Source organism: Puma concolor, chromosome B2, assembly GCF_028749965.1.
Source record: "Puma concolor isolate L17-30 chromosome B2, mPumCon1.1.hap2, whole genome shotgun sequence".
NCBI classification, from domain to species: domain Eukaryota; kingdom Metazoa; phylum Chordata; class Mammalia; order Carnivora; family Felidae; genus Puma; species Puma concolor.
This window is the reverse complement of record NC_141671.1, coordinates 5,202,689-5,216,626: the sequence shown is the minus strand read 5'-3', so window position 1 is coordinate 5,216,626 and position 13,938 is coordinate 5,202,689. Positions and strand designations below refer to the sequence as shown.

At 49.4% G+C, this 13,938-nt stretch overlaps 1 protein-coding gene across 9 annotated transcripts in view; it reads right to left on the bottom strand.

Annotated features, from left to right (window-relative positions):
• Window positions 1–13,938, bottom strand: part of RIPOR2 (RHO family interacting cell polarization regulator 2) — a 233,083-nt gene that overhangs the window by 20,731 nt on the left and 198,414 nt on the right. For all 9 annotated transcript variants that reach the window (XM_086706112.1, XM_086706106.1, XM_086706109.1 and 6 more), the window contains 4 exons: window positions 10,851–11,528; window positions 7,463–7,644; window positions 4,591–4,762; window positions 1,787–1,922 (listed from right to left, as the gene is read on the bottom strand). In XM_086706112.1, the coding sequence (XP_086562238.1) occupies window positions 1,787–1,922; window positions 4,591–4,762; window positions 7,463–7,644; window positions 10,851–11,528 (1,168 nt within the window). The remainder of the gene's footprint in view (window positions 1–1,786; window positions 1,923–4,590; window positions 4,763–7,462; window positions 7,645–10,850; window positions 11,529–13,938) is intronic.

The following is a 13,938-nucleotide window of genomic DNA, read 5'->3' as shown; positions in this document are numbered from 1 at the left end:
TTTTTTTTTCAACGTTTATTTATTTTTGGGACAGAGAGAGACAGAGCATGAACGGGGGAGGGGCAGAGAGAGAGGGAGACACAGAATCGGAAACAGGCTCCAGGCTCTGAGCCATCAGCCCAGAGCCCGATGCGGGGCTCGAACTCACGGACCGCGAGATCGTGACCTGGTTGAAGTCGGACACTCAACCGACTGCGCCACCCAGGCGCCCCTAAAATTATTTTTTTAATGTTTATTTATTTTTGAGAAAGAGAGAGAGAGACAGAGCATGAGTGGGGGAGGGTCAGAGAGAGAGAGAGGGAGACACAGAATCCGAAGCAGGCTCCAGGCTCCGAGCTGTCAGCCCGGAGCCCGACGCGGGGCTCGAACCCACGAACTGTGAGATCGTGACTTGAGCTGAAGTAGGCTGCTCGAGCAACTGCGCCACCCAGGCGCCCCTAAAAACTGTTTTTTTTTTTTTTTAATTTTTTTTTTCAACGTTTATTTATTTTTGGGACAGAGAGAGACAGAGCATGAACGGGGGAGGAGCAGAGAGAGAGGGAGACACAGAATCGGAAACAGGCTCCAGGCTCTGAGCCATCAGCCCAGAGCCTGATGCGGGGCTCGAACTCATGGACCGCGAGATCGTGACCTGGCTGAAGTCGGACGCTTAACCGACTGCGCCACCCAGGCGCCCCTAAAAACTGTTTTTTAACTGGAACTGTGAGATTCCTCTGTAGTTGGCAGATTTTCTAAAGGGCAGGGAACTTATGACCGGGAGCTCATCTAGCCCTGGTGGCAAAGAAAACACAGCAAAGGCAAAGCTGTTTGCTTTCGGTGAGAGAAAACCCAGCAGCCCTCCTCTCGGAAGATGCTCTCACCATCTCCCCCCCGCCGTAACTTTCCTGCAAACCCGGCTATCAGGAGGTGGGCTGGGGGAGTGTGACACCTGCCTGGGGGGGCCTCTCTGGCTGAAATGGCGAAGAGCACCGTGTAGGCAGCACACGGTCAGTGACCGTGAGGTCGTGACCTCATGCGGTTGGGACCATGAGGAGGTGCCTGGGAGCCGGGAGGACGCGAGTCACTGGCGTCCTCGGCTTCCTGTCCCCTTTTACGCCTCTCAGACACCTGCCGAGGTCACCGGCTCCCAGGAGGACTGGATGCGGGAGGCACAAATCTAAAACGGGAACCTACAGGGAGGTCTCTTCTAGGCTGGATCTGAGCGACCCAGAGAAGAGTCTGGCGCCCCACTACCTCCACGGAATGTGTGCTGTGAACAAAGACGCAAACTCCTGTCTTTATAAAGAGCTCCGTGGCCAGACCACGCGAGTTCAAAGGCAGCTTCCCCACGTCAAGTTCTCCACCTAACCCTCTTGGAACCGGGGACTTTCCTGAGAGCCTGCCAGCGTATTTCTACCTTTTCCAAGGCCAGCTGGGGAGTGTCCTGCCTTTGCCAGTCAGCTGCTGTGGGAGCTGTGTCTTCACCAGCAACACGGCACAAGCACAGTCCCGGTCGCCTGTCCCCGCAATGGAACCGCGCTGGCAGGAAAAGTCCGTGAGACCGCCTGCGAGGCGCACGCTGGTTCTGCTTAGACACGGGTGTCTGACTTCCGGAGGTGGGGGGCTGGCCCCATGGACAAAACCGTGTTCTGCTGGTTTGACTCCGAAGGCTGAGGCACAGTGTCAACGAGATGGCACCAGTCCACGCTGCTGGGCACTGGCCACTGGCCGTTCCTCCACTGTCATGCCTTCCTGCCGGCCCCACGGAGCAAGGGAGAGGCTGGGGGTGTGGCACACACATGCTTACCTTCAATGACAGAACTGATGTTCCCTATGTTCTCATCGCTGACGGCTGACAGCTTCTCCATCACCTGGACTTGCCGAGAAAGCTTCTCCAAGAGGTTGCTCGCCACAAATGGGGTTTTGCTTGAGAAAACAATTTGCTGAGAAAACAAAGAAGCCGCCGTGTCAATCACGCCCACTGTCGTCAGCGGAGGTTTCCCGACCCAACCCCGTCCTTCCTCCCACGGCCGTCACGCTAAATACGCCTGCACCGTGTTCTGTTCCGGTGGGAGAACGTTCCTCGTTCTGTGCCCGTTACAACACCCGACGAAATCACACGTGTTTTTGTTGCCTCTCAACTTTTTCCGTGCCTGTATGGATTCTGGGATTTTTTCACTAATAGAGCCACGAGGTTATTATCAAGTTGAGGCTCTGTAAATCCTCTTTGAAACTTAGAAGGCATATTCAGGCTGCTTATCTGTGTGCTCACACAGATAAAAAAAAGATTGCCTTCCCAAGTAGTCATTTTTCCCAGCACGGATTTCTTTCCTTGTTTTCAAGCTGGAAATGAAGAATGTGTGGTATAATAATCATGATTATAATCAAGGCTTTCTCATTCTAATTAACGAGTGCTGATTATGTACCAGGCACTGGTCTGAGCCCGTGTATTAGCTCATGCCATTGCTCACCACCACCCTAGGAGGTGGGTACTGTTGGTGTTCCATTTTACTGCTGGGGAAACTGAGGCACAGAGCGGTCCAGTAGCATGCCCAAGGCCACATGAATAGTAACTGATTTCATTTGAGTGCAGGTCACAAGAGTAAAGGGCATGAGAGAGGACAGAAGTCACTTGTTGCCTGAAGGTTCTAGACCTTTCTGTGTGCCTCAGAGACCTGTCCAGTCACCTGGTGGGTATGGATACAGGGAGCTGACCTGTATTGCCATCCTCCCCTGTCTAAACCATGTAGATTCTATGCACATATGATTTCCAATCTCCGAGCCTAGTGTAGCAATTATGTGCTGATGCCTTTCACATATGTAGATACAGCAGAAGTGAACTGACTTCAGGCATAACATATGGTCCACATGGGATGCCTGTTTTTTTCTCTTTGCAATTACATTCCGAATGAAGATGTAAACTCACCGATGCGGCAGTGGGTGTGGGTTAGAAATTACGTTTCTAATCCTTAATCCTTTACATCTCTGTACGTGTGCCTCTTCTGTTTTTTTGATGCTGATTTTCCCCACAGTGGGGCTGACTTGTTATGACCATGGTCTGGTCTGAGTATTGGGAAGAACGCTGCACTGAATATTTTTAAATTTTTTTTAGTTTATTTATTTTTTGAGAGACAGACAGTGCACAGGGAAGGGGCAGAGAGAGAGAGAGAGAGAGAGAGAGAGAGAGAGAGAGAATCCCAAACAGGATCCATGCACTGTCAGCACAGAGCCTGACATAGGGCTCGAACTCACGAACTGCATTGCACTGAATATTGCTTGTCAATTAGTCTTTGAGAGAAAACATTCATTCCTTCATGGAAGAGAATTCTCTTATGTCTCACAGGATAATGACTTTACCTCTACAGTGCCAACAGGTAGTGTGCTCAGCACAGAATCAGGCTCAGCAAGGGCGAAGAGTTGTGAAAACCATCTTATTCAAGTGGTTGGATAGAGAATAGTTATAAGCAAACAACAACCCTTTCCCATTTTGGTCAGAAAAAAACCACTGCGCCTTCTGCCAGATTGGTTGTCAGTAAATGGCTGGCAAATTCAACAGTCAACAGAAGAGATCAACTGGGATGTTGGCCAACCTAGCGGTAAGAGTCGTAATTGCCAACAAGTTTCCCACAGTGTCTGAGGTGACTCTGGGGTTGTTTGTTCACGGAGGAAAGTATATCCTCCATCTCATCACAAGTGCATTATGGAAAAAGCACACTAACCCACCTCTGGCCTCTCTGGGACCCCCGTCCTCCTTACCCTGCCTCTTGTCTGCCACTTGGTCCCATGCTCTTAGGAGCACGATTGATTGATTGACTATTTATTTATTTACGTTTTGCACCCTTCCTGTCTGGCCAATCCCCCTGAAGACCATTACCCATTTGCTTTCACATTCTCATCCTGTTCCCCACACATGCAAACAGGCTGGAGAAGACAAGCAACCAGGCGAGGAGTAAGTATTTAAGGAGATGCTTGGGGCAGGAGGTGGGGAGCACTTCGTTCAAGGGAGCTAACGCACTTCCTGCAACCAAAGAACTTCAAAATATCCGCTTCACTGTTGCAAAATCTTAACAGGTAAGTAGCCTGAAATGAGAAGACAAACAAGTCCCATGGCGTCCCAGAACGAGCGCCTACCTGGCAACGATAACGGCCTCTGGAACTATTCTTTCTCGCTGCTGATACGTACTTATTCAAGATCTGGGAAACCGTGCTTATATCCTGCACCATTTCGCCTTTAGCCGTCCAGGTGCAGTGACAATATTCACACTACCGTGTGCCCTGTAACACTGGCTTTCGAAGTCCACCCCTTTGTAGATGGCACAATGCAATTTTTTTTCCCTTAGTCACGTTACTCTTCTCTTTTGGCAAACGATTTGAAATCAAGAGCTAACCTATTGCATGTTCGAGTGCGGAGAGCTAGGTTTCAAGATAGAAAACCTAGGGTTCAGGGAGGATGGCCAGGGCCATCAGAACTTTCGAGTCGGCCCAAAGCGAAGCAGGCTTGTTCTCATATTCCTGAATGTTCATTTCTCTGGCAAAACTGAAAAAAGGCAGCACACATTCTTGGTGCATCAAGAGCCTGGGGTCTAAAACAAACACAGTCGCCGAGCCCACCTGAACGAGTTGGGTGCAATACTGAAGGTGCCTGACGATGGTGATGTCCAGGCTCTCATTTCCTGTGGTCAGGGGGAGGGGGCTTCCGGCCACACTGGTCCCGACTCCCGTGTCTTCTGTCAGCGCCTCGCTCAGGTGCCCCCTGGCCTCTGGGTGTACCGACCTGTAAGGGCTGAAGCAGGAAGGTGAGCACAACGTTAGCAGTTTCTTTTAGCGGGGAAACCCCAGGTCAACCCTACGAAGCTCCCAGAAGGCCCCAAGTAGCACCTACCGCAAAGAGGCTGTCTCTAGCCTTGGAAAACCGAGAGACCTTTCAAAAGCTACTTCTTGATTCAGCCCAGTCACCAATGTGCCGTATTAAAAGATCACACAAACAAACTGCTTCCAGAATTTGCTTCTCAAGCACAGTGAATCAGTGTTTCAAAAATTTTAATGTGTATTTATTTTTGAGAGAGAGAGAGCGAGAGTGAGAGCGAGAGAGAGCACAAGTGGGGAAGGGCCAGAGAGAGAGGGAGAAAGCAGAATCCGAAGCAGGCTCCAGGCTCCGAGCTGTCAGCACAGAGCCTGACGTGGGTCTTGAACCCATGAACTGTGAGATCATGACCTGTGCTGAAGTCGGACGCTTAACAGACTGAGCCACCCAGCTGCGCCCAGCAGTGAACCATTTGTAAAGCAGGCTCACCAAGGAATCTGCCCTCATGGTGCACCTGTTACACTTTCTTGCTCTGGGGATGGGGCGCTTTGCCAAATATCCTGGGACTAAATTGTCCTCTATAGTTGTGGTTTCCCAAGAGCAATTCCATTAAGAAATAATGTCAAGGCTTTTTTTTTTTTGGCCTCAGATCAATTGCTACTAGAAGAGAAGGAAAAAGGAAAACTGTCAACAGGAGGCATGATGTTCTACCCCAGACAAAGGCTAAAAGGCGTTTATTGGACTCTTCCAAGGCAGAGCTTGGTTCTGCCTCTCACACCTTGTTTACTCCCCGCTGGTGAACTGTCTAAACCTGGGATCGTGACGGGCACTTACGTTTACAAATAAATATGTTGCCTCTATGATCCAATTTTGTTCTTAAAATTAATCTGTGTGGGAAAGAGGGAAGAGCTGTCTCATTTCACACTGGGAGGACTGACGGGCAGAGGGGTTCCCCGCGGGGTCCTGTTCACACGGCTAGACAGCGACCGGGCAGCTGCTGGCTTCCGGGCTCCTGGCCTCCAGCCTCCATGATTTAAAGAGATCGTGAACCTGAGCTAAGAGGCACTGGATGCTTTACTCCACTGCACACCTGCCTCCAGGGGAAAGCACTGTGCCTGCATCCTGGCCATCAACACATATTTAATACTCACACATGGGGGTGCCTGGGGGGCTCAGTTGGTTAAGCGTCCGACTCTTGGTTTTGGCTCAGGTCATGATCTCAGTTTCGTGAGTTCAAGCCCTGCATGGGGCTCTGTGCTTTGGCAACACGGAACCTGCTTGGGATTCCCTTTCTCTCTCTCCACCCTTCCCCAACTTGTGCTATCTCTGTATCTCTCAAAATAAATAAACTCAAAAAAATAAAATAAAAAAATAAATAAAACACACAATTTTCACAATTTTCCCTAATACCACTGAGGACATATACTAAAGTTGATCGATTCAGTCAATTTAACATCAATGTTCTATAAAACGTACAAAATCTACGAGGTTTTTGTTGTTAAAATGCTTCTGAGAGTCAGAAGAACGAGGCTTAGCCTGATGTCTGACTCTGACATATTATGTAATGAGGAGACAGATTTTTGGTTTTGCAGCATTTCACAAATTCGATCAAATTGGAGAAATCTCAGCATAGAATGCAGGGGCATCGCTTAAATATTGCATTCGTTTAGTAACTTTTGTTTGCCGTGTCCTCAGTTTGCTCAAAGCATAAATTCTAGTTCTCACTTTTTCTCTTCCTGGTTTTGGAAGAAGAAAGCCTCCAGGAACAAGAAAACCCCAAAACACTGACATAACATCACCCGCAGAGAGGTTCGTGACGGCGTAACTTGAAAACCTGTTTACATAACACGGCAAAAGTAAAGATGGTGAAAATCTGCCCTTTCCTTTGGGAAAGTGTGTGAGTGTGTGTGTGTAGTGAAAGTGAGCAAATTCCACTGTGCTTGGTTTGCTTCGTTCAAGTTACAAAACGGACCCCAGACGCTAGTGCCAAAGACAAGGTGTGGCCGCACACGGAAGGCTGATGGAGAAGGTGACAACAATCCCCCTTCCTCTTCCCTTCCCTCCCCAGAGAAGGCCTCATTCTCCACCTGCTGGGCTGCAGAAGCAGAAGAAATCGTTACCAGTTATTGGTCATCCCTGTTACATCCTGAGGCAATTATGTGCCCGGACTTAAACCTGACATTGACGCGTGCACGGATGAGGTTAACGTATAGCAACTTTGCCAAAGGGAGCAAGAGATACAGGGGTGGAAAAAGCAGAGCACAACAAAATGAAGAGATAAGAAATAAGACACGCAAAGAGAGGAGAACCAGGTACAGGTGGATCATCCAGTAAGAGGTCTCCAGACACATAGCACGCTTCGTTAATTTGGAATTCATTGCACTGGGGGCAAGTTGTCGACCCCCGGAGCCTCCAAGATATCGGTGTGCACAAAACACATGCCCATACAAAAGTTTCCCCTTATTTACAACGAAGAAAGGTGATTCATTTTCCCTTTGACAACACAAGAGAGGTGAACAACATTTAAAAATGGCCCTTGCCAATAAGAGGGAATTGAAAGCCAGTTGGTCATTTGTGTAGGGAGTTTTCTCTTCCTGGAGATGTGCACGGGTCCCGTCTGAGAGTAACAAAGAACCACTGTTCAGAAGAGAGGTAAGCGGACGCTGACTTCACACTTACCTATTTTTCTCTGTCTCAGTGTCTGAAAATACCGAGTCCGTGCCTCCTCCAACAGTACAAACCTCATCACCATCCTCCTCCTCGTCAAAATCAGAGGTGTTCAGGAAATCAAAGCTTTCTAAAGCACTTTCGACTGTAAGACTTAAACTGGAAGACCGGCTGCGGTTTCCGGCTGGCTTACACTGCAAAGGCAGAAGGCATCGGGGAGAAGGTCAACATATCCAGAAGCAGAAACAGAACAGGCAACACTCGATCTGAGATGCGACACTTTCTTTTTTTCCAAGCTTTTATTTTTTGTTGTTGTTGGCATTTAAAAAAAAAATGCATTTAAAATCTTCGCATTAAAAAAAAAAAAAAAAACCTACAACGATGGATTAAATGACACAGGATCTGGGATTCGTTCCAAAATGATCTGGAGGGAAATAAGCGGTGGGGAGAACAGACGGAACAAGACTGGCCGTGAGCTGACATCGTGGAAGCTGGGGGATGGGCGCACTGGGAGCCGTTACAGGATTCTCTCTACTTCTGCTCGAAAGTTTTTAAAAAAATTTTTTATTTAAAAAATTTTTTTAATGTTTTTATTTATTTTTGAGACAGAGAGAGACAGAGCATGAGCAGGGAAGGGGCAGAGAGAGAGGGAGACCCAGAATCGGAAGCAGGCTCCAGGCTCTGAGCTGTCAGCACAGAGCCCGACGCGGGGCTCGAACTCACAGACCGCGAGATCATGACCTGAGCTGAAGTCGGACGCTCAATCGACTGAGCCACCCAGGCACCCCTACGTCTGCTTGAAAGTTTAGAATAAAAAGTTGAGGAAACATTACAGCCCAGAAAGCCTTGGGAAACGGAACTGCCATACCCCTCTGCCTAGAGCTCAACTCCAAAGAAAATACAACCAGCAGACAAATCTAGAGAGTCACGGAGTCCGTGCCAAATAGTCACCAATCTGTAACGTGTGCAGTGTCCCGAGACAGGAGCTGACTGCCCAAGGAAACTGTTCTAAAGGATTAAAAAAAAAAACCAACCCCAGGAAGAGAAAAGTACTCAAACTCAGACTTAACTCATACTCCCTAGGCAAGTGTATTAATTTTACACTCAGGGCATTTCATTTTCTTTGAGCGCTGAGGAGAAAAGGAAGGCCGCAGGCCCAGCAAGAAGGGTCCCCGCTTCCTCTCCGGAACAAATCCCGTCACTTCCGTGACTGGGCCCTGGGATACTGAGGGCAAACCCATCCTAGGGCCTGGGGAATTCTGTATTGCTAGACACAGACAGAAGCAAGACAAACAGCGTAACGCCAGTTGCCACGGGCACAGAGATGGAAAGAAGTCCTTCCAAATATTCAAGAGGACGGACGCTGGGGCGGACTGAACGGGACAAGTCTTGTGAGTCAGAAGAACTACATGTCCACCCTCTCAGGCTCTCCTCGCTGACTTCGCAACACAAGGCAGGCAGCGCCTCGCAGAGAGCTGTCTCTGATACTCAAGATGGCACAAAAGCACGGGGGGAACCGTCTTTCGGTCTTTTAAATCAGAGTTGTTTCCTTCACCCTCAGTGATCTCCGTCCCAGGGGCAGCATCATTTAGTTTCTGATCCTCAAGAGGCTTTAGCATCCTAGGAATGTGAAGGGGGGGAGAAAAGAGAAAGCTTTGTCCAGCTGATGCTTTAATTCTGGCTGGATCTAAAGCCATTTGCCCCAGCCCTCAACTCGAATGCTGTTTTCAGTCTCAGACAGATAGAAGGAGCCGGTCCAGACTCAACCCACCTCTAGGGTCTTCGTTCTTAAGTAGCTATCTGGTGAACTTGACCTGGCACGGTATGGATGCGTTTACGTATCGATGATAACGAAGGGAGGGACAGTAAAAGATTTTAGAGGCAGGACCGTTCTGGAACAACAGCAGATTGAAATAACACTCTGGAAAGAAATCTGTGACCCCCAGGTTTTTATAAGACTAACAGATGGGGTGCTTAGTGTTTCCTGGTGGGCCGAGATAGTTCTCAGCAATCCAGATGTCTGGAAATGGGAACTGGTACCTCCACTTGCTTTCTCGAAGGCATCTGCGAGAGGTGGGGTCAGTTGTCTTTAAACTGAACACCTTTCGCCCACTAAGCAAAGCTGGTCACCTATGCAGAAGAGAGCTTGTTGGGGGGTTAGAAGATGTTTTCACTGGAGTACTAGGCAAGCAGCATGAACACACGGGTCCTGAACGGGCACTTTTATGTTTTACAGAAGGCAGATTCAGAGCGTCCTCTCAGAGGCTATACCAACAACTGAATTAGTCCGTCATGGGCACTAGAGGATCTGCGGAGTTGGGACTGAAGTCTCATCTGCCCTGGGGACAAATCCCCCTCCAAGCTAGGGGAGCATGACTGAGAAGGCTAAGAGAGTCAGAGAAGCCTTGGAAATGTGTGGAAATGTATTTCCCACGGGCCACTGAGAAGACCACATCTGAAAAACAGTCATTCCAAGGGACACAACAGCCTTCTGTGGGTGGGATCTCGGCTCGCCGCTGCCACCTTATTTTCAAGCCTATTTTATACCACAGGTCACCAAAGAATTGCTGTTTCCTGGAAAAGGACCCGATTTCTTTCCTGTGTGGCAACCTTAGAGTAGCAAAGAACACAGAAGTGGCGTGGGATTCGGGACAAAATCAGGTCCTGTCTTCTTGTGCCGTGTTTTCAAAAGTTTAATCTGTATGCCCGGTAGAAACATACATTCCGGTGTAGCAACAATGATCCCATCGTTAGGAACCCCCGCCTGTGCGGAGATCATCCCTCTTGCTCTCTGCTCCCACCACGTCCACACTGAGCTGTCTGATCAGGAACAGGGTGGAGAAGGACATCTCTGGTGGACTTGGGGGTCCCTGGCTTCTAGAACACAGCAGGTGACGATTGGTGCTGGATCTATCTCAGATTCCGACTCACTGGTTGGGACAAGTCTGGAGAAGGGACTCTTTGGAGGCAGTGCCCGGGGCTGGCGGGGAGGCCTGTGGGGGGGGCGGGTGCGGAGGGGAGAGACCCATGGCTCCACCCATGCCTAAGTCTTGATCAGTCAGGAAGGGATCCTATCCAGTAGCATCTCAGTGACATTATGATCATCAAAATGCCTCCGTTTCACATCACATCACATCACATGGGTTTACAGTGACTAACTCTGGGACCGAAGGGGCTCAGCCACTCCTCAGAGCTGTTTAATTTAACTCCTGATCGTCTTAGGTACGTCGATCTGTTGTGAGGAAAAACGAAACTTAACACGTGCTACCGGGGTGGAAAAGTCAGCGCCAAAGGATGGTTATCTATCGGTCAGGGAAAGATAGATACGCAACTTTGCACAGAAGCTGGCCTCAGACGCCTCTCTCCAAACCTAGTCTGGTTTCCCTGAAACGGTACTTACTTTTAGAATATCATCCAAATGCTTGACTTCTTGGTTCAGATCCTGAAACTCCTTATACTGCTCCTTGTGGGGCTCCAGCGCGAGGAAAAGCCCGCTGAAGGCGTCCTCCAAGCTTCCGTCCAGGAAGGATCGACAGCCTTCGGATTCTCCGCTGACCGAGCCCTCGGAGAGCAGCCTGTCCGCGGCCGCGGGCGCCTCGGCCGAGGTCAGCCTCTTCACCAGCTGCTTCGTGAGGTTTCCTTCAAAAGTGTCCAGTTCGACCGGCTTGAGCTCGGACGCCTCGTCGGACTCCCGCAGGAGCGCCTCGGCCACCTCCTTCTCCAGGAACAGGCGCTCCGGCCCAGCACCTGCCGCCGCTCGGCGCTCTGGGGGGCTCCTGGGCCCGGCTGGGGGCTCCTCCCGGGGCGGCTTGGCCTCCCGGCCCTCTCGCGAGGAGTTTCTGGAAGATGCCGAGCCGGAGTCTTCCGTGCCCTCGTTGTGGGAGGACGGGCTGCTGGGGCTCAGCTCTGCGGGGGTGATGGTGATTTCGGGGTTTGCCGCACCTGCGCTGGAGAGAGAGCCCGCTGGGTCCGGGGTGAGGGCGCAGTCCTCGTTGGGCAGGTCACCGAAGCTGAGAGACAGTGGCGTTTTCTCCTCAGCGGCCTTGCCATTTTCAAAGACGTCATCGGGTAGATTAGACTGTGGATAAAAGGCGTCTCGTTATTATTTTAAAAATTTTTAATGTTTATTTATTTTCGAGAGAAAGAGTCAGGGAGTGAGCAGGGGAGGGGCAGAGAGAGAGGGAGACAGAATCCGAAGCAGGCTCCAGGCTCTGAGCTGTCGGCACAGAGCCTGACGCGGGGCTCGAACTCGTGAACCGTGTGTGAGATCATGACCTGAGCCGAAGTCAGATGCTGAACCGACTGAGCCACCTGGGAGCCCTGACACCATTATTTTTAAATACAAATTATATGCTTGGTGTGGTTTGTGTGCAGACAAGATACGAGATCATTAAAGTAAACAACCGGCACTTTCATGATATTAACGTTTCATTTGTTGATTGTGTGTATGTGTGTGTGTGTGTGTGTGGTTGTGTGTGTGGTTGTGTGTGTGGTTGTGCGTGTGGTAGTATGTGTGTATGTTTGTGGTTTGTGTTGTGTGTGGTTATGTGTGGTTGTATGTGTATATGTGTGTGTGTGTGGCAGTGTGTGAATGTGTGTGTGGTTGTGTGTATGTGTGTGGTTGTATATGTATGGTTGTGTATTTGTGTGTGGTTGTATGTGTGTGTGTGGTTTGTGTGTGCGGCTGTGTGTGTGTGGCTGTGTATTTGTGTGTGGTTGTATGTGTGTGGTTGTATGTGTGACTTGTGTGTGGTTGTATGTGTGTGTGGTTGTGTGTGTGGTTGTGCGTGTGTGTGGTTGTGTGTGTGGTAGTATGTGTGTATGTTTGTGGTTTGTGTGTATGTGCTTATGTGTGGTTGTATGTGTATGTGTGTGTGTGGTAGTGTGTGTATGTGTGTGTGGTTGTGTGTATGTGTGGTTGTGTGTGTATGATTGTATATGTGTGGTTGTGTGTGTGTGGTTGTGTATTTGTGTGTGGTTGTATGTGTGTGTGGTTGTGTGGTTTGTATGTGTGTGGTTGTGTATTTGTATGTGGCTGTATGTGTGTGGTTGTATGTGTGTGTGGTTGTATGTGTGATTTGTGTGTAGTTGTGTGTGTGTGGTTGTGTGTATGTGTGACTTGTGTGTGGTTGTATGTGTGTGTGGTTGTGTGTATGTGTGACTTGTGTGTGGTTGTATGTGTGTGTGTGTGTATGTGTGGTTGTGTGTGTGTGTGTGGTTGTGTGTGTGTGTGGTTGTGTTGCGTGGCAAGAGAAAACAAAGCTCTTAGAAAGGACTTCTGGTGTTGAATCTAGGTGAAAGTTCATTAGACTATTCTTGGGTTTAACATTTTCAAAAGAAAAGGGTGGGGGAGGGGAGGCAAGCGAGCCTGTTCCCTAAAACGCAGGATCTCACAATATTTGGCAGCTGTACTTATGAATAATGCTACCAATTTTGGGGGGGAGGCATTTATCTTAAAAGACTTTACAACATTCATGCTATTTCACTCAAAAGACGGGATGCTTTGTTCTGCTTCAATTCTCATAGATTATTTTAAAAGAATCTCTACCCACAAATCCAAGCCCTTGAAAATGTTCTATGAATTTGGTAACCATGCCACAAATAACTGAGGCCAGAAATACACTGGCATAGCTTCTGTAAAAACGGGAGACTAATAAACTTGAACATCTCCTGCGATTGCACAGCCAGAGCTGTGTCTAGAAACAGTGAGTCCTCTTGTCGAGCCCGCCCGGGCTGGGTCAAGTACACTCTGTGATCCATGAAGCAGAGCTCAGAAGGGGGAGAGGTTCCAAATATCCAGGTAACCAAGATAATTACTTTATGCGGGCATTAAAATGATTTCTAAGTCAGTTTTCCCTACGTTGCGGTCCATGCAGGGTCTCGGTACCAAATGCTGCTCCGTGGAAAAAGTTTTCTGGGTATTTGAGACCAGCTCTTTCAAAATGGATAATTTCTCCTGGGCTCTGGATTTGATATTCTAGGTAAATAGTTAAGTACCACGCTCATGCCTAATTACATATAAAGCAAGGAATTACCATCATAGTTCTGGGAAACAAAACGTTCCAGCCAGTGAAATGGGAGCGGACGGAAAGGGAGCCCCTGTCCTCCCCAGCCGTGTCTCTGGTCCCCTCGCTGCTGGGCTGGGGCCGCCAGATCCCAGCACGTGCAGTCAGTTCAACCCAAACTTTCTATTCTCATCTGGTTAACCACAGGGTGAGCTGTGTCACTGGGGCACTCCAGGAACCTCTGCAGCTCAGTTTTGCCTCTAAAGAACGTTTTCTTCCGTGAATGGTCCCCGAGCGCGCTGCTCAGGGTCCTGGGGGTGCAGGGGCGGGAGTGGGCGGAGTTCTGGGAACCCCCCCAGGAGCCGCGAAGCAGCAGGTGGGCCCCGTGGGCTCTGGGGCTTGTCTCCTTCGGTGTCCTCTGCCCTCTGTCTGCCCCCCTGCACCTTACCCCTCTAGGAGAGACAAAGGGGGAGCTTCTGGTAG